The 26,873-nt window shown below is 52.0% G+C and overlaps 1 protein-coding gene across 1 annotated transcript in view; it reads left to right on the top strand.

The window, feature by feature from the left end:
- The first annotated feature begins 9,620 nt into the window (after positions 1–9,620).
- fbxo4 (F-box protein 4) overlaps positions 9,621–26,873 on the top strand; it is a 286,805-nt gene continuing 269,552 nt past the window's right edge. Inside the window, exon 1 of the mRNA XM_085964565.1 lies at positions 9,621–10,401. Coding sequence (XP_085820691.1) covers positions 10,225–10,401 — 177 coding nt within the window. The 5' untranslated portion in view covers positions 9,621–10,224. The remainder of the gene's footprint in view (positions 10,402–26,873) is intronic.

The following is a 26,873-nucleotide window of genomic DNA, read 5'->3' as shown; positions in this document are numbered from 1 at the left end:
ACATCAAGGTTCCTCTGCACACTGACAGCTGTTCTCTTCTCGGCGAGAATGCTGGCAGCAGTGGTTCGCAATGTGCTGGCCATCCCTTCACCGTTAAATCATAGACCCAGGAGAGTGTCGGGTCATTTCGTGTTTCCTTTTCTATGTTTGCATTCGTCACAGGTAGACATTCGACTATGGTCGAGTGGAATATCTCCACTGGATCCACTGCAGGTGCTTCTTCCACCGTCGGCAACGGTAGGCGCGACAATCCATCAGCATTCCCATGCTGTTTAGTTCCTTTGTACTCGATGTCATATTGGTGTGCCCCTAGGAAAAGGGACCACCTCTGTAGCCGTTGTGCTGTCATTATCGGGACGCCCTTCTGAGGGGTGAAAATGGAGACAAGAGGTTGATGATCAGTTAGTAGAGTAAATTTCTGACCGTGCAGGTAGTGATTGAACTTCTTCACCCCCCACACCAGGCTGAGGGCCTCTCTGTCAATCTGGGCGTAGTTACGCTCGGCTGAAGTTAACGAGCGTGACGCAAAAGCTCTCGGCCTCTCTGAACCATCAAGGAATTTATGTGACAGTACCGCTCCAATGCCGTAGGGAGACGCATCACATGCCAGTCTTATCGGTAGTGATGGGTTGTAGTGAGCCAATACTTCTCTTGAAGTGATTAGGTCTTTACTCTTCTGAAAGGCCCGCTTACATTCATCGCTCCATTTCCATGCTACTCCAGTTTGTAGTAGGGCGTTCAGTGGGTGCAGAATTGTGGACAAATTCGGCAAAAACTTATGGTAGTAATTCACCAATCCGAGGAATGACCTCAGTTGTGACACATTTTCAGGCGCTGGAGCCTTAACTACCGCTTCAATTTTGTCAGGGGACTTATGTAACCCCTCTTCATCAATCACGTGGCCACAATACGATATCTGTTTCTTAAAAAACTCGCACTTGGGGCGATTGGCTCGTAGCCCATGTTCTCTTAGTCTGGTGAGCACTTGTTCTAGGTTGGCAAGGTGTTCACTGTCATCTTCACCTGTCACTAGGATGTCGTCCAAGTAACACTGAGTCCCCGGAATCCCTTGCAGGACTTGTTCCATCGCTCTTTGCCATATCGCCGGAGCTGATGCTACTCCGAATACCAGTCGATTATACTGGTAAAGACCTTTGTGAGTGTTTATCGTGAGATACTTCCTAAAGGATTCTTCAACCTCCATCTGCAAATATGCTTGTGCTAGGTCAATTTTTGTAAAACGCTTCCCTCCAGATAGTGAGGCGAAAATATCTTCTATCCTCGGGAGAGGATATTGTACTGTGTGAAGGATTGGGTTCACCGTCACCTTGAAGTCCCCACAGATGCGAACCTTCCTTGGCTCCTCAGACTTATTGTTTAACGTTTTCTTCATGACAGGAATGATGGGTGTTGCCTACTCACTCCAGTCTACCTTAGATAGCACGCCTGCATTCTCCAGATTCTCCAGCTCTGCCTCGACGGCTGGGCGAATTGCATATGGTACCGGTCTTGCTTTGAAAAACTTGGGAATTGCATTCTCTTCTATTTTTATCGAGGTGGTTATGCCTTTAAGAGTTCCCAGTTCTTGTTGAAATACTTCTTTGGCGTTAGCTAAGATTTTTGACAATCGTCCAGGTGTGATGTCGTCATCCTTTTTACCAGCCACCGTCAGTGCCTGAATGGAGTGCCAGTCTAAACTTATCTTTCTGATCCATTCACGTCCCAATAACGGTGGTCCACCATCTTGCAGTATGTACAGATACAATTTCTGTATTTCCTTGCCGTTGTATTCGACAGGCACCCTTATTTTCCCTCTGGGGTATACTTTTTGCCCCGTATACGTCTTCAAGACAATGGATGTCTCTTTCAAGGGTATGTGTGAGAATAGCCGCTCATAGTTGTAGTGTATGTGCTTTAAGTCAGAACTATTTTTTACAGCTCCTGTATACTGTAGTACCGGCAGTAACCACACCTGTATATAAGCTGTGTGCATGCCTCTGTAGTCCAGTCTAGAGATGACCCTCCTCCAGTAAAGACCTGTTGTTTGTTTATATACAGCATCCATGTAATTCTTTATCCACTGAACCACGGATCCAACAGTGGTGACGAGTGTTGATGCGAATCTACGTGCAACATTAAACAAAAAAAAAAATATAGTCGAGTTCAGGAACACGGGTGTCGACCGCGAGCAACCGCCCAGCAGTCAGGCAGAGCTCCAACTTCGCTGGGGAGGCTGTGGAGAGCCGGGCTTGGTTCCCCAGCCACAACGAGCAGTAAGAGACCGACGACAGGTCCAGAGCAGACCCTTCCCGAACAGCGGCGGCTGGAGCCGACCGACGGCAGAGAGAGAGAGCCGGGCAGCATCGACGGGGTAAGAAAGAGGGTGAAGAGAGCAGGGCGCAGCCGGGGATTGATCACCGAGCGGCGTCGAGAAAAAAAAAATACTGCAAACCGGAGAGAGAGAGGCTAAGAAACAGCCGGGTGCTAGACGGAGCGGCGTCGACAAATAGCAAGAGAAGAACGCGCCGAGCACAGCCAGGGATCACAGGCTGATCAGGGTCCGCGGGGTGAAGCAAGGGGAGACGCCATTGAGCCGCGGAGAAGCAGGGAGAGCGCGGGAGGCGCCATTGAGCCGCGGAGAAGCAGGGAGAGCGCGGGAGGCGCCATTGAGCCACGGAGAAGAAGGAAGAGCGCGGGAGACGCCATTTTGCGAAGCCGCAGCGGAGAAGACGGGCGAGCACGGAAAGGAAGGAAAGCACGGCAGACGCCATTTTGTGCCAGCGGAGAAGAAGGGGAAGCGCGGGAGGCGCCATTGGGGATAGTTAACGCACAACCAAGGCTGCCGAAGAGTGGCAGTATCTCTACGTTCGACAATGAAGTCGAAGATTGGGCGACATATGTGGAACGTATTGAGGTGTACTGCAGGGCGAATGAAGTGCCAGATTCTAATAAAGCGCTGGTTCTGTTAAATTCCATGGGTGCAAAAACTTATGGGTTACTGCGAAATCTAATAACTCCAGAGAAGCCGGTAAACAAGGATTTTGGAAGCATAGTAGAAATCCTACAGGACCACTTAAGCCCCACACCGCTGCTGATAACAGAACGATTTAAGTTCCATAAAAGGAAGCAACACAAAGACGAAAGCAATGCTGAGTACTTAACGGAACTGCGCAAGCTATCGAAATACTGCCAGTTTGGAGCGGGACTAGCAGACACGTTAAGGGACAAGTTTGTGTGTGGGCTACAAAGTGAAGGAACCCAGAAATGGCTTCTATCAGAAAAGGACCTTACGCTGGACAAAGCTTTCAATATGGCAGTATCACACGAAGCAGCCGCAAGGGGCGCTGCAGAGATACAACAGAGACTGCAAGAATACGGCACCAACGAAATGACCTATGGAACAGGGAAGTGCTATCGCTGCGGCAGAACAACACATGACCAGAAAGATTGTTGGTTCAAGGACCAAGTGTGCAGACAGTGTGGGAAAGCAGGACACATAGCAAGAGTCTGCAGGTCTGGGAAGAAAACCAACAGTAAGAAATCTCCACAGGAGAAGTGCAAAAAGGTACACCAGGTGATGGACAGTGGTTCAGACAAACAGAAAAGTGACACAGACTCCGGAAGCAAGGAGCTGGGTTGTCTGAAACTACATAATGTAACCGAAATAGAGGATCACCAGACTATCTGGGTTACACTCAAGATAGACGGAGTCCAAGTGGAAATGGAATTGGACACAGGGTCAGCTATAACAGTCATAAATCAAAGAGACTACAAGCGGCTATTTTCACACATACCCTTGAAAGCTACAGAGATTGTCTTGAAGACGTATACGGGGCAAAAAGTCTACCCCAAAGGAAAAATAAGGGTGAAAGTGACATATAAAGGTCAGGAAATACCTAAAATGGATATATATGTATTGCCAAATGGAGGACCACCACTGCTAGGACGTGAGTGGATCCGGAAGATACATTTAGATTGGCATTCCATACAGGCACTGAAGGTGGAGGCCAAAAAGGATGACGACGTCACATCTGGACGACTGTCAAAAATGCTAACTGATGCAAAAGAAGTGTTCCAGGAGGGACTAGGAACACTAAAAGGAATAACAGCAACAATTAAAATAGAGGATAATGCAAGCCCAAAGTTTCTGAAGGCCAGACCAATGCCTTATGCGATCAGACCAGCAGTTGAAGCAGAGCTGGAAGGGTTGGAACGTTCAGGAGTACTGTCCAAAGTGGACTGGAGCGAGTGGGCTACACCCATCATCCCTGTAATGAAGAGGTCGTTGAGTAATACGCCTGGGGAACCAAAGGAGATCCGCATCTGTGGGGATTTTAAGGTGACAGTGAACCCAGTCCTTCACACGGTGCAATATCCGCTTCCACGAATTGAGGATATTTTCGCCTCGCTATCTGGTGGTAAACACTTCACCAAAATTGATCTAGCCCAGGCGTACTTGCAAATGGAGGTAGAAGAAGCTTCAAAACATTACCTTACGATCAACACCCATAAAGGTCTCTACCAATACAACTGGCTGGTGTTTGGCGTAGCCTTGGCTCCGGCTATCTGGCAAAGGGCGATGGATCAGGTCCTGCAAGGGATTCCAGGGACCCAGTGTTATTTGGACGACATCTTGGTCACGGGCGAAAATGACGGTGATCACCTCGCTAACTTGGAGAAGGTGCTCGCCAGATTAAAGGAATATGGGCTACGAGCTAATCGCCACAAGTGCGAGTTTTTCCAGGAACAGATCTCGTATTGCGGCCACGTCATCGATGAAGAGGGGTTACATAAGTCCCCTGACAAGATTGAGGCAGTAGTTAAGGCTCCAGCACCGCAAAATGTGTCACAACTGAGGTCGTTCCTCGGGCTGGTAAACTATTACCACAAGTTCTTACCAAATTTGTCTACGGTACTGCACCCGCTGAACACCCTACTGCAAACAGGGGTACCATGGAAGTGGGATGACGAACGTAGACGAGCTTTCCAGAAGTGTAAAGAATTGATCACATCAAAAGAGGTGTTGGCCCATTTCAACCCAGCACTACCAATTCGTTTGGCATGTGATGCATCACCCTACGGGATTGGAGCGGTGCTGTCGCACAAATTCCCAGACGGGTTGGAGAGGCCAGTAGCCTTTGCGTCTCGGTCACTAACCTCAGCCGAGCGCAACTACGCCCAGATTGACAGGGAGGCCCTCAGCCTAGTATGGGGAGTAAAAAAATTCAACCATTATCTGCATGGGCAGAAGTTCACCTTGCTAACTGACCACCAACCACTTGTCTCCATCTTTAATCCTAAGAAGGGCGTGCCAGTAATGACTGCACAGCGGTTACAAAGATGGTCCCAGTTTCTAGGGGCGAATCAATATGAAATAGAATATAAAGGCACGAAACAGCATGGGAACGCTGATGGGCTATTGCGCCTGCCACTGCCTATGGTGGAGGAAGCACCAGCAGTGGACCCTATCGAGATATTTTATTCGTCGATAATTGAACGATTGCCAGTAACAAACGCGGATATAGAGAAGGAGACCCGCAATGATCCGACGCTGTCACGGGTATATGAATTGACGGTGAGGGGATGGCCAACACATGGCGACTCACTGTTGCCAGCATTCTCATCCAGAAGAGAACAGCTGTCAGTATGCCAGGGGACAGTGATGTGTGGGTCCAGAGTGGTGATTCCACCCAAGTTAAGGGAGAGAGTGCTAAAGGAGCTACATGAAGGTCATCTGGGGGGAGTGAAAATGAAAAGCCTTGCTAGGGCTTATGTGTGGTGGCCGGGAATCGATCAACACATCGAAGACCTAACTAAGAGCTGCTTAGGATGCCAGAAGGTCCAAAATGCACCACCACATGCCCCTCTACACCCATGGGAGTGGCCCTCCTCTCCATGGCAACAGGTGCACATTGATTTCGCTGGTCCATTCATGGACTCAATGTTCTTAATAGCAGTGGATGCTCATTCAAAGTGGCCTGAGGTGATAAAGATGTCTTCAACCACTACAGAGAAAACGATTGCAGTCCTACGGACCATATTTGCCAGAAACGGTTTGCCAGAGCAGACCTGCTCTGATAATGGACCACAGTTTGTGTCCGACGAGTTCCAAAAATTCATGAAAAGGAATGGGGTAAGGCATTACACATCTGCCCCGTATCATCCAGCCACCAATGGATTGGCTGAGAGGTTCGTACAAACCTTTAAGAAGGCGATAAAGGCCATGTGTGACGAGGAAATTCCGCTACAGCATAAGATGGACAATTTCTTATTAGCCTACCAAAACGCGACACATGCAGTTACCAACCAGACCCCGGCCATGATGTTCTTTAACCGAAGGTTGAGATCTCGCCTGGACTTGCTCAGACCAAATGTGCGAAGAAATGTTGAGGACAAACAATTCCAGCACATCAACGAGAAGCCGATAAGGAGCTTCAATGTGGGGCAACCAGTCTAGGCCCGGGACTATCGAACAGAGAAATGGCAACCCGGAACGATATGTACAAGGCAGGGGCCATTAATGTACACAGTGGATGTCGGGGAGAACATTGTGAGACGCCACGTCGATCAGATCTTAGCGTCACAGGAAGGCGTCAACTCCATGTCTCGAGTACCTGGGGATGAACCCGACATACCGGTAGCATCTACTTCAGACCCAGTAGCAGTGGAACCCGATGAACTACCCGATGAAAAGGGGTCAGAATCGCCTCTGCACCAAGAACAAGAACCTCCGGAAAGGCGCTATCCCGAAAGGGTCAGGAAGCCGCCCCAAAGACTGAATCTATAAATGGACTTTTTATTATTGAATGTACATGTAAAAATGTAATTGTTATTTGAATATTAAGGGGCTATTATTAATCTAAAAAGGGAGGAATTGTAGTGCATGTGCTTTAAGTCAGAACTCGAACATATTAGCATCGAGAGGGAGGAGGTGCTAGCGGTTTTAGCGGGCCAAAAAGTGGATAAATCCCCAGGCCCGGACGAGATGTATCCCAGGCTGCTGTGGGAGGCAAGGGAGGAGATTGCAGGGGCTCTGACACTAATTTTCAGAACCTCTCTGGCCACAGGGGATGTACCAGAGGACTGGAGAACAGCTAACGTAGTACCATTATTCAAGAAGAGTAGCAGGGATAAACCAGGGAATTACAGGCCAGTGAGTCTAACATCTGTGGTGGGGAAATTATTGGAAAAAATTCTGAGGGACAAAATTAATCTCCACTTGGAGAGGCAAGGATTAATCGGGGATAGTCAGCATGGCTTTGTCAAGGGTAAATCATGTCTAACAAATCTGATCGAATTTTTCGAGGGGGTGACTAGTGGGGTGGATGAGGGAAATGCTGTGGATGTGGTTTACATGGACTTCAGTAAAGCTTTTGACAAAGTCCCGCATAGGAGACTGGTCAAGAAGGTAAGAGCCCATGGGATCCAGGGTGCCTTGGCGCGTTGGATCCTAAACTGGCTGAGTGGCAGGAGGCAGAGGGTGATGGTCGAAGGTTGCTTTTGTGACTGGAAGCCTGTGTCCAGTGGGGTACCTCAGGGATCGGTGCTGGGTCCCTTATTGTTTGTGATCTACATAAATGATTTGGATGAGAATGTAAAAGGTATGATCAGTAAGTTCGCAGATGACACGAAAATTGGTGGGGTGGTAAATTGCGAGGAGGAAAGCCTCCGGCTACAGGACGATATAAACGGGTTGGTCAGATGGGCAGAAAAGTGGCAAATGGAATTTAACCCTGAAAAGTGCGAGGTGATGCATTTTGGACGGACAAATAAGGCAAGGGAATACACAATGAGTGGTAGGACCCTAGGAAGTACAGAGGGTCAGAGGGACCTTGGTGTACATGTACATAGATCCCTGAAGGCAGCGGAGCAGGTAGATAAGGTGGTTAAAAAGGCATATGGGATACTTGCCTTCATTAGCCGAGGCATAGAATATAAGAGCAGGGAGGTTATGATGGAGCTGTACAAAACGCTGGTGAGGCCACAGCTGGAGTACTGTGTGCAGTTCTGGTCGCCTCACTATAGGAAGGATGTGATTGCTTTGGAGAGTGTGCAGAGAAGATTCACCAGAATGTTACCTGGGATGGAGCGACTCAGCTATGAAGAGAGGCTGGACAGGCTGGAGTTGTTTTCCTTGGAGCAGAGAAGGCTGAGGGGGGACCTGATTGAGGTGTACAAAATAATGAGGGGCATAGATAGGGTAGATAAAGAGGAACTTTTCCCCTTAGTGGGGGGGTCAATAACAAGGGGGCATAGATTCAGGGTAAGGGGCAGGAGATTTAGAGGGGATTTGAGGAGGAACTTTTTCACCCAGAGGGTGGTTGGAATGTGGAACTCAATGCCTGAAAGGGTGGTGGAGGCAGGAACCCTCACAACATTCAAGAAGCATTTGGATGAGCACTTGAAATGCCATTGCATACAAGGCTATGGACCAAATGCTGGAAAATGGGATTAGACTGGACAGGGATGGATGGGCGGCGCAGACACGATGGGCCGAAGGGCCTCTTTCTGTGCTGTAAAACTCTATGACTCTATGACTCTATGACTCTACTTTTTACAGCTCCTGTATACTGTAGTACTGGCAGTAACCACACCGGTATATAAGCTGTGCGCATGCCTCTGTACTCCAGTCTAGAGATGACCCTCCTCCAGTAAAGACCTGTTGTTTGTTTATATACAGCATCCGTGTAATTCTTTATCCACTGAACCACGGATCTAACATTAGCCGTGTCCTCTGCCTCTACATGAATATGTCCCTTTGGGTTCTTAATCGAATCAGAGACGTTTACGGCACAGAAGGCCACCCGGCCCAGCGCGTCCGCACCGCTTTTCTGCATGTCATCTCTGGTTCATTTGCCAATCATCTTCAATCTGTGCCCTCTCGCTATTGACCCTTCAAACTATTTTGACAACCTGTGTACTTCCATCATTGAAGTGTTATGTTGTTACAGGACTACAACACCCAGAATGCTGTGCATTTCCTGCAATGTGCCAACCCTTCCTGAACTACAATTCCAACAATGCTGTGCATTTCCTGCAATGTTCCAACCCTTCCTGAACTACAATTCCAACAATGCTGTGCATTTCCTGCAATGTGCCAACCCTTCCTAAACTACAATTCCAACAATGCTGTGCATTTCCTGCAATGTTCCAACCCTTCCTGAACTACAATTCCAACAATGCTGTGCATTTCCTGCAATGTGCCAACCCTTCCTGAACTCCAACTCCAACAATGCTGAGCATTTCCTGCAATGTGCCAACCCTTCCTAAACTACAATTCCAACAATGCTGTGCATTTCCTGCAATGTTCCAACCCTTCCTGAACTACAATTCCAACAATGCTGTGCATTTCCTGCAATGTGCCAACCCTTCCTGAACTCCAACTCCAACAATGCTGTGCATTTCCTGCAATGTTCCAACCCTTCCTGAACTACAATTCCAACAATGCTGAGCATTTCCTGCAATGTTCCAACCCTTCCTGAACTACAATTCCAACAATGCTGTGCATTTCCTGCAATGTTCCAACCCTTCCTGAACTACAATTCCAACAATGCTGAGCATTTCCTGCAATGTTCCACCCCTTCCTGAACTCCAACTCCAACAATGCAGTGTGTTTCCTTTTCGCAACTGAGATTTAAGATTGCAACACTGCAAGTGTGACAAACACAGACAGAGGGAGAGAAAGAGACACAGACAGACAGAGAAAGGGGTAGACACAGAGAAGGAGAATAAGAGGGCAACAGGGAGAAAGAGGAAAGGGCTAAGGGTGACTGACAGACAGACAAAACTGTACAGAGAAAAAGAGGGCAACACAGACAGAGGAACGAAAAGTGAGAAAGACTAGAGAGAGAAAAGGGCAAAGGACTGTGGCACTTCGTGCTTTCCGATCTCTGGCTGGAGGCAGTGAGTGCAGTGTTCACTTCCTTGGATTGCTTTGGCCAGAATGCAGTTGTAAGATTTGCTTTTTGCTGAATTGTTATATTTTGAAAAGGTAAGTAAAGGGCAGAGTTAATTAACTGGTGCCTTTCCTGCAGATTTATTTCGCTGTTAAAATCTCACACCAGCACAAGTGAGGTGCTAAGTGCTGTTGTGATTACAGCATCAGTCTGATCTTCCCGGTCAGGTTTCTGGTGTGCTACACTTGAATCAACAGAAGAGAAGGCAACTAAGAACGGGAGGTGAGGGACGGGGAAACAGAAAAAGGGTACGGGTTCTAATTTAGAAATGGCGGGACATGAGGGCACCGAAAATGAGTGGACCAGAATTGAGAACGCAATCCGTATGAGTTTAAGGCATTTACGGGACAGGTATCTAGGGACCAACAGACACCAGACAGAAGAGAGGATGCCTTTTGAGCTACAGTCAGAGCAATTAGAAGCGACGCCCTTACAGAAATTGCCGGTAAGGACTGAGTGTTCAGTTCCTCTGTGTCTCACCTTCTGTCCTCCTGGTGCAGGGAGTTCTTCGGTGTGTTTCTACAATGTCACAATCACAGATCTGTAACGTCCGACATCACTGAGCTATCACTCCCTCGCTTTCTAATTTAAATTTGATTTGTCTTAATTGCTGAGCAGGATGTTAGTGCTGAGATAAGGAACTCCAATCCAACCCCTGGGATAGGGAACTCCAATCCACCTCCTGGGATAGGGAACTCCAATCCAACCCCTGGGATAGGGAACTCCAATCCACCTCCTGGGATAGGGAACTCCAATCCAACTCCTGGGACAGGGAACTCCAATCCACCTCCTGGGATAGGGAACTCCAATCCAACCCCTGGGATAGGGAACTCCAATCCAACCCCTGGGATAGGGAACTCCAATCCACCTCCTGGGATAGGGAACTCCAATCCAACTCCTGGGACAGGGAACTCCAATCCACCTCCTGGGATAGGGAACTCCAATCCAACCCCTGGGATAGGGAACTCCAATCCAACCCCTGGGATAGGGAACTCCAACCTACCTTCTGGAATAGGGAACTCCAATCCACCTCCTAGGATAGGGACCTCCAATCCAACCCTTGGGATAGGGAACTCCAATCTACCTCCTGGGATAGGGAACTCCAATCCACCTCCTGGGATAGGGAACTCCAATCTACCTCCTGGGATAGGGAACTCCAATCCACCTCCTGGGATAGGGAACTCCAATCCAACCCCTGGGATAGGGAACTCCAATCCAACACCTGGGATAGGGAACTCCAATCTACCTCCTGGGATAGGGAACTCCAATCTACCTCCTGGGATAGGGAACTCCAATCCACCTCCCGGGATAGGGAACTCCAATCCACCTCCTGGGATAGGGAACTCCAATCCAACCCCTGGGATAGGGAACTCCAATCCACCTCCTGGGATAGGGAACTCCAATCCAACCCCTGGGATAGGGAACTCCAATCCAACCCTTGGGATAGGGAACTCCAATCTACCTCCTGGGATAGGGAACTCCAATCCACCTCCTGGGATAGGGAACTTCAATCCACCTCCCCTGGGATAGGGAACTCCAATCCACCTCCTGGGATAGGGAACTCCAATCCACCTCCTGGGATAGGGAACTCCAATCCACCTCCTGGGATAGGGAACTCCAATCCACCTCCTGGGATAGGGAACTCCAATCCACCTCCTGGGAGAGGGAACTCCAATCCACCTCCTGGGATAGGGAACTCCAATCCACCTCCTGGGATAGGGAACTCCAATCCAACCCCTGGGATAGGGAACTCCAATCCACCTCCTGGGATAGGGAACTCCAATCCACCTCCTGGGATAGGGAACTCCAATCCACCTCCTGGGAGAGGGAACTCCAATCCACCTCCCGGGATAGGGAACTCCAATCTACCTCCTGGGATAGGGAACTCCAAGTCACCTCCTGGGATAGGGAACTCCAATCCACCTCCTGGGATAGGGAACTCCAATCCACCTCCTGGGATAGGGAACTCCAATCCACCTCCTGGGATAGGGAACTCCAATCCAACCCCTGGGATAGGGAACTCCAATCCACCTCCTGGGATAGGGAACTCCAATCCACCTCCTGGGATAGGGAACTCCAATCCACCTCCTGGGATAGGGAACTCCAATCCACCTCCTGGGATAGGGAACTCCAATCCACCTCCTGGGATAGGGAACTCCAATCCACCTCCTGGGATAGGGAACTCCAATCTACCTCCTGGGATAGGGAACTCCAATCCACCTCCTGGGATAGGGAACTCCAATCCACCTCCTGGGATAGGGAACTCCAATCCAACCCCTGGGAAAGGGAACTCCAATCCACCTCCTGGGATAGGGAACTCCAATCCACCTCCTGGGATAGGGAACTCCAATGCAAACCCTGGGATAGGGAACTCCAATCCAACCCCTGGGATAGGGAACTCCAATCCAACCCCTTGGATAGGGAACTCCAATCCAACCTCCTGGGATAGGGAACTCCAATCCACCTCCTGGGATAGGGAACTCCAATCCAAACGCTGGGATAGGGAACTCCAATCCACTTCCTGGGATAGGGAACTCCACTCCACCTCCTGGGATAGAGAACTCCAATCCACCTCCTGGGATAGGGAACTCCAATCCACCTCCTGGGATAGGGAACTCCAATCCACCTCCTGGGATAGGGAACTCCAATCCAACCCCTGGGATAGGGAAATCCAATCCACCTCCTGGGATAGGGAACTCCAATCCACCTCCTGGGATAGGGAACTCCAATCCACCTCCTGGGATAGGGAACTCCAATCCACCTCCCGGGATAGGGAACTCCAATCTACCTCCTGGGATAGGGAACTCCAAGTCACCTCCTGGGATAGGGAACTCCAATCCACCTCCTGGGATAGGGAACTCCAATCCACCTCCTGGGATAGGGAACTCCAATCCACCTCCTGGAATAGGGAACTCCAATCCACCTCCTGGGATAGGGAACTCCAATCCAACCCCTGGGATAGGGAACTCCAATCCACCTCCTGGGATAGGGAACTCCAATCCACCTCCTGGGATCGGGAACTCCAATCCACCTCCTGGGATAGGGAACTCCAATCCACCTCCTGGGATAGGGAACTCCAATCCACCTCCTGGGATAGGGAACTCCAATCCACCTCCTGGGATAGGGAACTCCAATCTACCTCCTGGGATAGGGAACTCCAATCCACCTCCTGGGATAGGGAACTCCAATCCACCTCCTGGGATAGGGAACTCCAATCCAACCCCTGGGATAGGGAACTCCAATCCACCTCCTGGGAGAGGGAACTCCAATCCACCTCCTGGGATAGGGAACTCCAATGCAAACCCTGGGATAGGGAACTCCAATCCAACCCCTGGGATAGGGAACTCCAATCCAACCCCTAGGATAGGGAACTCCAATCCAACCTCCTGGGATAGTGAACTCCAATCCACCTCCTGGGATAGGGAACTCCAATCCAAACGCTGGGATAGGGAACTCCAATCCACTTCCTGGGATAGGGAACTCCAATCCACCTCCTGGGATAGAGAACTCCAATCCACCTCCTGGGATAGGGAACTCCAATCCAACCCCTGGGATAGGGAACTCCAATCCAACCCCTGGGATAGGGAACTCCAATCCATCCTCCTGGGATAGGGAACTCCAATCCACCTCCTGGGATAGGGAACTCCAATCCAACCCCTGGGATAGGGAACTCCAATCCACCTCCTGGGATAGGGAACTCCAATCCACCTCCTGGGATAGGGAACTCCAATCCAAACCCTGGGATAGGAAACTCCAATCCACCTCCTGTGATAGGGAACTCCAATCCACCTCCTGGGATAGGGAACTCCAATCCACCTCCTGGGATAGGGAACTCCAATCCACCTCCTGGGATAGGGAACTCCAATCCAACCCCTGGGATAGGGAACTCCAATCCAACCCCTGGGATAGGGAACTCCAATCCATCCTCCTGGGATAGGGAACTCCAATCCACCTCCTGGGATAGGGAACTCCAATCCACCTCCCGGGATAGGGAACTCCAATCTACCTCCCGGGATAGGGAACTCCAATCTACATCCAGGGATCGGGAACTCCAATCCACCTCCTGGGATAGGGAACTCCAATCTACCTCCTGGGATAGGGAACTCCAATCCACCTCCTGGGATAGGGAACTCCAATCCACCTCCTGGGATCGGGAACTCCAATCCACCTCCTGGGATAGGGAACTCCAATCCAACCCCTGGGATAGGGAACTCCAATCCACCTCCTGGGATAGGGAACTCCAATCCAACCCCTGGGATAGGGAACTCCAATCCACCTCCTGGGATAGGGAACTCCAATCCAATCTCCTGGGATAGGGAACTCCAATCCAACCCCTGGGATAGGGAACTCCAATCCAACCCCTGGGATAGGGAACTCCAATCCAAACCCTGGGATAGGGAACTCCAATCCACCTCCTGGGATAGGGAACTCCAATCCACCTCCTGGGATAGCGAACTCCAATCTACCTCCTGGGATAGGGAACTTCAATCCAACCTCCTGGGATAGGGAACTCCAATCCACCTCCTGGAATAGGGAACTCCAATCCAGCTCCTGGGATAGGGAACTCCAATCCATCTCCTGGGATAGGGAACTCCAATCCACCTCCTGGGATAGGGAACTAAAATCCACCTCCTGGGATAGGGATCTCCAATCCAACCCCTGGGATAGGGAACTCCAATCCAAACCCTGGGATAGGGAACTCCAATCCACCTCCTGGGATAGGGAATTCCAATCCACCTCCTGGGATAGCGAACTCCAATCTACCTCCTGGGATAGGGAACTTCAATCCAACCTCCTGGGATAGGGAACTCCAATCCACCTCCTGGGATAGGGAACTCCAATCCACCTCCTGGGATAGGGAACTCCAATCCACCTCCTGGGATAGGGAACTCCAATCCACCTCCTGGGATAGGGAACTCCAATCCACCTCCTGGGATAGGGAACTCCAATCCACCTCCTGGGATAGGGAACTCCAGACTACCTCCTGGGATAGGGAACTCCAATCCACCTCCTGGGATAGGGAACTCCAATGCACCTCCTGGGATAGGGAACTCCAATCCAACCCCTGGGATAGGGAACTCCAATCCACCTCCTGGGATAGGGAACTCCAATCCACCTCCTGGGATAGGGAACTCCAATGCAACCCCTGGGATAGGGGACTCCAATCCAACCCCTGGGATAGGGAACTCCAATCCAACCCCTAGGATAGGGAACTCCAATCTAACCTCCTGGGATAGGGAACTCCAATCCAACCTCCTGGGATAGGGAACTCCAATCCACCTCCTGGGATAGGGAACTCCAATCCACCTCCTGGGATAGGCAACTCCAATCCAACCCCTGGGATAGGGAACTCCAATCCACCTCCTGGGATAGGGAACTCCAATCCACCTCCTGGGATAGGGAACTCCAATCCGCCTCCTGGGATAGGGAACTCCAATCCACCTCCTGGGATAGGGAACTCCAATCCAATCCCTGGGATAGGGCACTCCAATCCACCTCCTGGGATAGGGAATTCCAATCCACCTCCTGGGATAGGGAACTCCAATCCAAACCCTGGGATAGGGAACTCCAATCCACCTCCTGGGATAGGGAACTCCAATCCACCTCCTGGGATAGGGAACTCCAATCCACCTCCTGGGATAGGGAACTCCAATCCACCTCCTGGGATAGGGAACTCCAATCCAACCCCTGGGATAGGGAACTCCAATCCAACCCCTGGGATAGGGAACTCCAATCCATCCTCCTGGGATAGGGAACTCCAATCCACCTCCTGGGATAGGGAACACCAATCCACCTCCCGGGATAGGGAACTCCAATCTACCTCCCGGGATAGGGAACTCCAATCTACCTCCCGGGATAGGGAACTCCAATCCACCTCCTGGGATAGGGAACTCCAATCTACCTCCTGGGATAGGGAGCTCCAATCCACCTCCTGGGATAGGGAACTCCAATCCACCTCCTGGGATAGGGAACTCCAATCCACATCCTGGGATAGGGACCTCCAATCCAACCCCTGGGATAGGGAACTCCAATCCACCTCCTAGGATAGGGAACTCCAATCCAACCCCTGGGATAGGGAACTCCAATCCACCTCCTGGGATAGGGAACTCCAATCCAATCTCCTGGGATAGGGAACTCCAATCCAACCCCTGGGATAGGGAACTCCAATCCAACCCCTGGGATAGGGAACTCCAATCCAAACCCTGGGATAGGGAACTCCAATCCACCTCCTGGGATAGGGAACTCCAATCCACCTCCTGGGATAGCGAACTTCAATCTACCTCCTGGGATCGGGAACTTCAATGCAACCTCCTGGGATAGGGAACTCCAATCCACCTCCTGGGATAGGGAACTCCAATCCACCTCCTGGGATAGGGAACTCCAATCCAACCTCCTGGGATAGGGAACTCCAATTCAACCCCTGGGATAGGGAACTCCAATCCAACCCCTGGGATAGGGAACTCCAATCCACCTCCTGGGATACGGAACTCCAATCCACCTCCTGGGATAGGGTACTCCAATCAAACCTCCCAGGAGAGGGAACTCCAATCCACCCCCTGGGATAGGGAACTCCAATCCAACCCCTGGGATAGGGAAATCCAATCCACCTCCTGGGATAGGGAACTCCAATCCACCTCCTGGGATAGGGAACTCCAATCCAACCCCTGGGATAGGGAACTCCAATCCACCTCCTGGGATAGGGAACCCCAATCCACCTCCTGGGATAGGGCACTCCAATCCACCTCCTGGGATAGGGAACTCCAATCCACCTCCTGGGATAGGGAACTCCAATCAAAGCCCTGGGATAGGGAACTCCAATCAAAGCCCTGGGATAGGGAACTCCAATCAAAGCCCTGGGATAGGGAACTCCAATCCAACCCCTGGGATCTGGAACTCCAATCCACCTCCTGGGATAGCGAACTCCAATCTACCTCCTGGGATAGGGAACTTCAATCCAACCTCCTGGGATAGGGAACTCCAATCCACCTCCTGGAATAGGGAACACCAATCCACCTCCTGGTATAGGGAACTCCAATCCACCTCCTGGGATAGGGAACTCCAATCCACCTCCTGGGATAGGGAACTCCAATCCACCTCCTGGGATAGGGAACTCCAATCCACCTCCTGGGATAGGGAACTCCAATCCACCTCCTGGGATAGGGAACTCCAATCCACCTCCTGGGATAGGGAACTCCAATCTACCTCCTGGGATAGGGAACTCCAATCCACCTCTTGGGATAGGGAACTCCAATGCACCTCCTGGGATAGGGAACTCCAATCCAACCCCTGGGATAGGGAACTCCAATCCACCTCCTGGGATAGGGAACTCCAATCCACCTCCTGTGATAGGGAACTCCAATGCAAACCCTGGGATAGTGGACTTCAAACCAACCCCTGGGACAGGGAACTCCAATCCAACCCCTAGGATAGGGAACTCCAATCTAACCTCCTGGGATAGGGAACTCCAATCCAACCTCCTGGGATAGGGAACTCCAATCCACCTCCTGGGATAGGGAACTCCAATCCACCTCCTGGGATAGGCAACTCCAATCCAACCCCTGGGATAGGGAACTCCAATCCAACCTCCTGGGATAGGGAACTCCAATCCACCTCCTGGGATAGGGAACTCCAATCCAAATGCTGGGATAGGGAACGCCAATCCACCTCCTGGGATAGGGAACTCCAATCCACCTCCTGGGATAGGGAACTCCAATCCAACCCCTGGGATAGGGAACTCCAATCCACCTCCTGGGTTAGGGAACTCCAATCCACCTCCTGGGATAGGGAACTCCAATCCACCTCCTGGGATAGGGAACTCCAATCCACCTCCTGGGATAGGGAACTCCAATCCAATCCCTGGGATAGGGAACTCCAATCCACCTCCTGGGATAGGGAACTCCAATCCACCTCCTGGGATAGGGAACTCCAATCCAAACCCTGGGATAGGGAACTCCAATCCACCTCCTGGGATAGGGAACTCCAATCCACCTCCTGGGATAGGGAACTCCAATCCAATCCCTGGGATAGGGAACTCCAATCCACCTCCTGGGTTAGGGAATTCCAATCCACCTCCTGGGATAGGGAACTCCAATCCAAACCCTGGGATAGGGAACTCCAATCCACCTCCTGGGATAGGGAACTCCAATCCACCTCCTGGGATAGGGAACTCCAATCCACCTCCTGGGATAGGGAACTCCAATCCACCTCCTGGGATAGGGAACTCCAATCCGACCCCTGGGATAGGGAACTCCAATCCAACCCCTGGGATAGGGAACTCCAATCCATCCTCCTGGGATAGGGAACTCCAATCCACCTCCTGGGATAGGGAACACCAATCCACCTCCCGGGATAGGGAACTCCAATCTACCTCCCGGGAAAGGGAACTCCAATCTACCTCCCGGGATAGGGAACTCCAATCCACCTCCTGGGATAGGGAAATCCAATCTACCTCCTGGGATAGGGAGCTCCAATCCACCTCCTGGGTTAGGGAACTCCAATCCACCTCCTGGGATAGGGAACTCCAATCCACATCCTGGGATAGGGACCTCCAATCCAACCGCTGGGATAGGGAACTCCAATCCACCTCCTAGGATAGGGAACTCCAATCCAACCCCTGGGATAGGGAACTCCAATCCACCTCCTGGGATAGGGAACTCCAATCCAATCTCCTGGGATAGGGAACTCCAATCCAACCCCTGGGATAGGGAACTCCAATCCAACCCCTGGGATAGGGAACTCCAATCCAAACCCTGGGATAGGGAACTCCAATCCACCTCCTGTGATAGGGAACTCCAATCCACCTCCTGGGATAGGGAACTCCAATCCACCTCCTGGGATAGGGAACTCCAATCCACCTCCTGGGATAGGGAACTCCAATCCAACCCCTGGGATAGGGAACTCCAATCCAACCCCTGGGATAGGGAACTCCAATCCATCCTCCTGGGATAGGGAACTCCAATCCACCTCCTGGGATAGGGAACTCCAATCCACCTCCCGGGATAGGGAACTCCAATCTACCTCCCGGGATAGGGAACTCCAATCTACATCCAGGGATCGGGAACTCCAATCCACCTCCTGGGATAGGGAACTCCAATCTACCTCCTGGGATAGGGAACTCCAATCCACCTCCTGGGATAGGGAACTCCAATCCACCTCCTGGGATCGGGAACTCCAATCCACCTCCTGGGATAGGGAACTCCAATCCAACCCCTGGGATAGGGAACTCCAATCCACCTCCTGGGATAGGGAACTCCAATCCAACCCCTGGGATAGGGAACTCCAATCCACCTCCTGGGATAGGGAACTCCAATCCAATCTCCTGGGATAGGGAACTCCAATCCAACCCCTGGGATAGGGAACTCCAATCCAACCCCTGGGATAGGGAACTCCAATCCAAACCCTGGGATAGGGAACTCCAATCCACCTCCTGGGATAGGGAACTCCAATCCACCTCCTGGGATAGCGAACTCCAATCTACCTCCTGGGATAGGGAACTTCAATCCAACCTCCTGGGATAGGGAACTCCAATCCACCTCCTGGAATAGGGAACTCCAATCCAGCTCCTGGGATAGGGAACTCCAATCCATCTCCTGGGATAGGGAACTCCAATCCACCTCCTGGGATAGGGAACTAAATTCCACCTCCTGGGATAGGGATCTCCAATCCAACCCCTGGGATAGGGAACTCCAATCCAAACCCTGGGATAGGGAACTCCAATCCACCTCCTGGGATAGGGAATTCCAATCCACCTCCTGGGATAGCGAACTCCAATCTACCTCCTGGGATAGGGAACTTCAATCCAACCTCCTGGGATAGGGAACTCCAATCCACCTCCTGGGATAGGGAACTCCAATCCACCTCCTGGGATAGGGAACTCCAATCCACCTCCTGGGATAGGGAACTCCAATCCACCTCCTGGGATAGGGAACTCCAATCCACCTCCTGGGATAGGGAACTCCAATCCACCTCCTGGGATAGGGAACTCCAGACTACCTCCTGGGATAGGGAACTCCAATCCACCTCCTGGGATAGGGAACTCCAATGCACCTCCTGGGATAGGGAACTCCAATCCAACCCCTGGGATAGGGAACTCCAATCCACCTCCTGGGATAGGGAACTCCAATCCACCTCCTGGGATAGGGAACTCCAATGCAACCCCTGGGATAGGGGACTCCAATCCAACCCCTGGGATAGGGAACTCCAATCCAACCCCTAGGATAGGGAACTCCAATCTAACCTCCTGGGATAGGGAACTCCAATCCAACCTCCTGGGATAGGGAACTCCAATCCACCTCCTGGGATAGGGAACTCCAATCCACCTCCTGGGATAGGCAACTCCAATCCAACCCCTGGGATAGGGAACTCCAATCCACCTCCTGGGATAGGGAACTCCAATCCACCTCCTGGGATAGGGAACTCCAATCCGCCTCCTGGGATAGGGAACTCCAATCCACCTCCTGGGATAGGGAACTCCAATCCAATCCCTGGGATAGGGCACTCCAATCCACCTCCTGGGATAGGGAATTCCAATCCACCTCCTGGGATAGGGAACTCCAATCCAAACCCTGGGATAGGGAACTCCAATCCACCTCCTGGGATAGGGAACTCCAATCCACCTCCTGGGATAGGGAACTCCAATCCACCTCCTGGGATAGGGAACTCCAATCCACCTCCTGGGATAGGGAACTCCAATCCAACCCCTGGGATAGGGAACTCCAATCCAACCCCTGGGATAGGGAACTCCAATCCATCCTCCTGGGATAGGGAACTCCAATCCACCTCCTGGGATAGGGAACACCAATCCACCTCCCGGGATAGGGAACTCCAATCTACCTCCCGGGATAGGGAACTCCAATCTACCTCCCGGGATAGGGAACTCCAATCCACCTCCTGGGATAGGGAACTCCAATCTACCTCCTGGGATAGGGAGCTCCAATCCACCTCCTGGGATAGGGAACTCCAATCCACCTCCTGGGATAGGGAACTCCAATCCACATCCTGGGATAGGGACCTCCAATCCAACCCCTGGGATAGGGAACTCCAATCCACCTCCTAGGATAGGGAACTCCAATCCAACCCCTGGGATAGGGAACTCCAATCCACCTCCTGGGATAGGGAACTCCAATCCAATCTCCTGGGATAGGGAACTCCAATCCAACCCCTGGGATAGGGAACTCCAATCCAACCCCTGGGATAGGGAACTCCAATCCAAACCCTGGGATAGGGAACTCCAATCCACCTCCTGGGATAGGGAACTCCAATCCACCTCCTGGGATAGCGAACTTCAATCTACCTCCTGGGATCGGGAACTTCAATGCAACCTCCTGGGATAGGGAACTCCAATCCACCTCCTGGGATAGGGAACTCCAATCCACCTCCTGGGATAGGGAACTCCAATCCAACCTCCTGGGATAGGGAACTCCAATTCAACCCCTGGGATAGGGAACTCCAATCCAACCCCTGGGATAGGGAACTCCAATCCACCTCCTGGGATACGGAACTCCAATCCACCTCCTGGGATAGGGTACTCCAATCAAACCTCCCAGGAGAGGGAACTCCAATCCACCCCCTGGGATAGGGAACTCCAATCCAACCCCTGGGATAGGGAAATCCAATCCACCTCCTGGGATAGGGAACTCCAATCCACCTCCTGGGATAGGGAACTCCAATCCAACCCCTGGGATAGGGAACTCCAATCCACCTCCTGGGATAGGGAACCCCAATCCACCTCCTGGGATAGGGCACTCCAATCCACCTCCTGGGATAGGGAACTCCAATCCACCTCCTGGGATAGGGAACTCCAATCAAAGCCCTGGGATAGGGAACTCCAATCAAAGCCCTGGGATAGGGAACTCCAATCAAAGCCCTGGGATAGGGAACTCCAATCCAACCCCTGGGATCTGGAACTCCAATCCACCTCCTGGGATAGCGAACTCCAATCTACCTCCTGGGATAGGGAACTTCAATCCAACCTCCTGGGATAGGGAACTCCAATCCACCTCCTGGAATAGGGAACACCAATCCACCTCCTGGTATAGGGAACTCCAATCCACCTCCTGGGATAGGGAACTCCAATCCACCTCCTGGGATAGGGAACTCCAATCCACCTCCTGGGATAGGGAACTCCAATCCACCTCCTGGGATAGGGAACTCCAATCCACCTCCTGGGATAGGGAACTCCAATCCACCTCCTGGGATAGGGAACTCCAATCTACCTCCTGGGATAGGGAACTCCAATCCACCTCTTGGGATAGGGAACTCCAATGCACCTCCTGGGATAGGGAACTCCAATCCAACCCCTGGGATAGGGAACTCCAATCCACCTCCTGGGATAGGGAACTCCAATCCACCTCCTGTGATAGGGAACTCCAATGCAAACCCTGGGATAGTGGACTTCAAACCAACCCCTGGGACAGGGAACTCCAATCCAACCCCTAGGATAGGGAACTCCAATCTAACCTCCTGGGATAGGGAACTCCAATCCAACCTCCTGGGATAGGGAACTCCAATCCACCTCCTGGGATAGGGAACTCCAATCCACCTCCTGGGATAGGCAACTCCAATCCAACCCCTGGGATAGGGAACTCCAATCCAACCTCCTGGGATAGGGAACTCCAATCCACCTCCTGGGATAGGGAACTCCAATCCAAATGCTGGGATAGGGAACGCCAATCCACCTCCTGGGATAGGGAACTCCAATCCACCTCCTGGGATAGGGAACTCCAATCCAACCCCTGGGATAGGGAACTCCAATCCACCTCCTGGGTTAGGGAACTCCAATCCACCTCCTGGGATAGGGAACTCCAATCCACCTCCTGGGATAGGGAACTCCAATCCACCTCCTGGGATAGGGAACTCCAATCCAATCCCTGGGATAGGGAACTCCAATCCACCTCCTGGGATAGGGAACTCCAATCCACCTCCTGGGATAGGGAACTCCAATCCAAACCCTGGGATAGGGAACTCCAATCCACCTCCTGGGATAGGGAACTCCAATCCACCTCCTGGGATAGGGAACTCCAATCCAATCCCTGGGATAGGGAACTCCAATCCACCTCCTGGGTTAGGGAATTCCAATCCACCTCCTGGGATAGGGAACTCCAATCCAAACCCTGGGATAGGGAACTCCAATCCACCTCCTGGGATAGGGAACTCCAATCCACCTCCTGGGATAGGGAACTCCAATCCACCTCCTGGGATAGGGAACTCCAATCCACCTCCTGGGATAGGGAACTCCAATCCGACCCCTGGGATAGGGAACTCCAATCCAACCCCTGGGATAGGGAACTCCAATCCATCCTCCTGGGATAGGGAACTCCAATCCACCTCCTGGGATAGGGAACACCAATCCACCTCCCGGGATAGGGAACTCCAATCTACCTCCCGGGAAAGGGAACTCCAATCTACCTCCCGGGATAGGGAACTCCAATCCACCTCCTGGGATAGGGAAATCCAATCTACCTCCTGGGATAGGGAGCTCCAATCCACCTCCTGGGTTAGGGAACTCCAATCCACCTCCTGGGATAGGGAACTCCAATCCACATCCTGGGATAGGGACCTCCAATCCAACCGCTGGGATAGGGAACTCCAATCCACCTGCTAGGATAGGGAACTCCAATCCAACCCCTGGGATAGGGAACTCCAATCCACCTCCTGGGATAGGGAACTCCAATCCAATCTCCTGGGATAGGGAACTCCAATCCAACCCCTGGGATAGGGAACTCCAATCCAACCCCTGGGATAGGGAACTCCAATCCAAACCCTGGGATAGGGAACTCCAATCCACCTCCTGGGATAGGGAACTCCAATCCACCTCCTGGGATAGCGAACTTCAATCTACCTCCTGGGATCGGGAACTTCAATCCAACCTCCTGGGATAGGGAACTCCAATCCACCTCCTGGGATAGGGAACTCCAATCCACCTCCTGGGATAGGGAACTCCAATCCAACCTCCTGGGATAGGGAACTCCAATCCAACCCCTGGGATAGGGAACTCCAATCCACCTCCTGGGATAGGGAACTCCAATCCATCTCCTGGTATAGGGAACTCCAATCCAACCTCCTGGGAGAGGGAACTCCAATCCACCTCCTGGGATAGGGAACTCCAATCCACCTCCTGGGATAGGGAACTCCAATCTACCTCCCGGGATAGGGAACTTCAATCCACCTCCTGGGATAGGGAACTCCAATCCACCTCCTGGGATAGGGAACTCCAATCCACCTCCTGGGATAGGGAACTCCAATCCAACCCCTGGGATAGGGAACTCCAATCCATCCTCCTGGGATAGGGAACTCCAATCCACCTCCTGGGATAGGGAACTCCAATCCACCTCCCGGGATAGGGAACTCCAATGTACCTCCCGGGACAGGGAACTCCAATCTACCTCCCGGGATAGGGAACTCCAATCCACCTCCTGGCATAGGGAACTCCAATCTACCTCCTGGGATAGGGAGCTCCAATCCACCTCCTGGGATAGGGAACTCCAATCCACCTCCTGGGATAGGGAACTCCAATCCACATCCTGGGATCGGGAACTCCAATCCAACCCCTGGGATAGGGAACTCCAATCCACCTCCTACGATAGGGAACTCCAATCCAACCCCTGGGATAGGGAACTCCAATCCACCTCCTGGGATAGGGAACTCCAATCCAATCTCCTGGGATAGGGAACTCCAATCCAACCCCTGGGATAGGGAACTCCAATCCAACTCCTGGGATAGGGAACTCCAATCCAAACCCTGGGATATGGAACTGCAATCCACCTCCTGGGATAGGGAACTCCAATCCACCTCCTGGGATAGCGAACTTCAATCTGCCTCCTGGGATAGGGAACTCCAATCCAACCCCTGGGATAGGGAACTCCAATCCACCTCCTGGGATAGGGAACTCCAATCCATCTCCTGGTATAGGGAACTCCAATCCAACCTCCTGGGATAGGGAACTCCAATCCACCTCCTGGGATAGGGAACTCCAATCCACCTCCTGGGATAGGGAACTCCAATCTACCTCCCGGGATAGGGAACTTCAATCCACCTCCTGGGATAGGGAACTCCAATCCACCTCCTGGGATAGGGAACTCCAATCCACCTCCTGGGATAGGGAACTCCAATCCACCTCCTGTGATAGGGAACTCCAATCTACCTCCTGGGATAGGGAACTCCAATCCACCTCCTGGGATAGGGAACTCCAATCCACCTCCTGGGATAGGGAACTCCAATCGAACCCCTGGGATAGGGAACTCCAATCCACCTCCTGGGATAGGGAACTCCAATCCACCTCCTGGGATAGGGAACTCCAATCCACCTCCTGGGATAGGGAACTCCAATGCAAACCCTGGGATAGGGGACTCCAATCCAACCCCTGGGATAGGGAACTCCAATCCATCCTCCTGGGAAAGGGAACTCCAATCCACCTCCTGGGATAGGGAACTCCAATCCACCTCCCGGGATAGGGAACTCCAATGTACCTCCCGGGACAGGGAACTCCAATCTACCTCCCGGGATAGGGAACTCCAATCCACCTCCTGGGATAGTGAACTCCAATCTACCTCCTGGGATAGGGAGCTCCAATCCACCTCCTGGGAGAGGGAACTCCAATCCACCTCCTGGGATAGGGAACTCCAATCCACCTCCTGGGATAGGGAACTCCAATCCAACCCCTGGGATAGGGAACTCCAATCCACCTCCTAGGATAGGGAACTCCAATCCAACCCCTGGGATAGGGAACTCCAATCCACCTCCTGGGATAGGGAACTCCAATCCAATCTCCTGGGATAGGGAACTCCAATCCAACCCCTGGGATAGGGAACTCCAATCCAACTCCTGGGATAGGGAACTCCAATCCAAACCCTGGGATATGGAACTCCAATCCACCTCCTGGGATAGGGAACTCCAATCCACCTCCTGGGATAGCGAACTTCAATCTGCCTCCTGGGATAGGGAACTCCAATCCAACCCCTGGGATAGGGAACTCCAATCCATCTCCTGGTATAGGGAACTCCAATCCAACCTCCTGGGATAGGGAACTCCAATCCACCTCCTGGGATAGGGAACTCCAATCCACCTCCTGGGATAGGGAACTCCAATCTACCTCCCGGGATAGGGAACTTCAATCCACCTCCTGGGATAGGGAACTCCAATCCACCTCCTGGGATAGGGAACTCCAATCCACCTCCTGGGATAGGGAACTCCAATCTACCTCCCGGGATAGGGAACTTCAATCCACCTCCTGCGATAGGGAACTCCAATCCACCTCCTCGGATAGGGAACTCCAATCCACCTCCTGGGATAGGGAACTCCAATCCACCTCCTGGGATAGGGAACTCCAATCTACCTCCTGGGATAGGGAACTCCAATCCACCTCCTGGGATAGGGAACTCCAATCCACCTCCTGGGATAGGGAACTCCAATCCAACCCCTGGGATAGGGAACTCCAATCCACCTCCTGGGATAGGGAACTCCAATCCACCTCCTGGGATAGGGAACTCCAATGCAAACCCTGGGATAGGGGACTCCAATCCAACCCCTGGGATAGGGAACTCCAATCCAACCCCCAGGATAGTGAACTCCAATCTAACCTCCTGGGATAGGGAACTCCAATCCAACCTCCTGGGATAGTGAACTCCAATCCACCTCCTGGGATAGGGAACTCCAATCCACCTCCTGGGATAGGGAACTCCAATCCAACCCCTGGGATAGCGAACTCCAATCCAACCTCCTGTGATAGGGAACTCCAATCCACCTCCTGGGAAAGGGAACTCCAATCCAAACGCTGGGATAGGGAACTCCAATCCACCTCCTGGGATAGGGAACTCCAATCCACCTCCTGGGATAGTGAACTCCAATCCACCTCCTGGGATAGGGAACTCCAATGCAAACACTGGGATAGGGGACTCCAATCCAACCCCTGGGATAGGG

This window comes from Somniosus microcephalus, chromosome 1, assembly GCF_052327205.1.
Source record: "Somniosus microcephalus isolate GS21.2 chromosome 1, FLI_Smic_1.0, whole genome shotgun sequence".
Lineage (NCBI taxonomy): Eukaryota > Metazoa > Chordata > Chondrichthyes > Squaliformes > Somniosidae > Somniosus > Somniosus microcephalus.
This window is presented reverse-complemented; position numbering and strand designations above follow the sequence as displayed.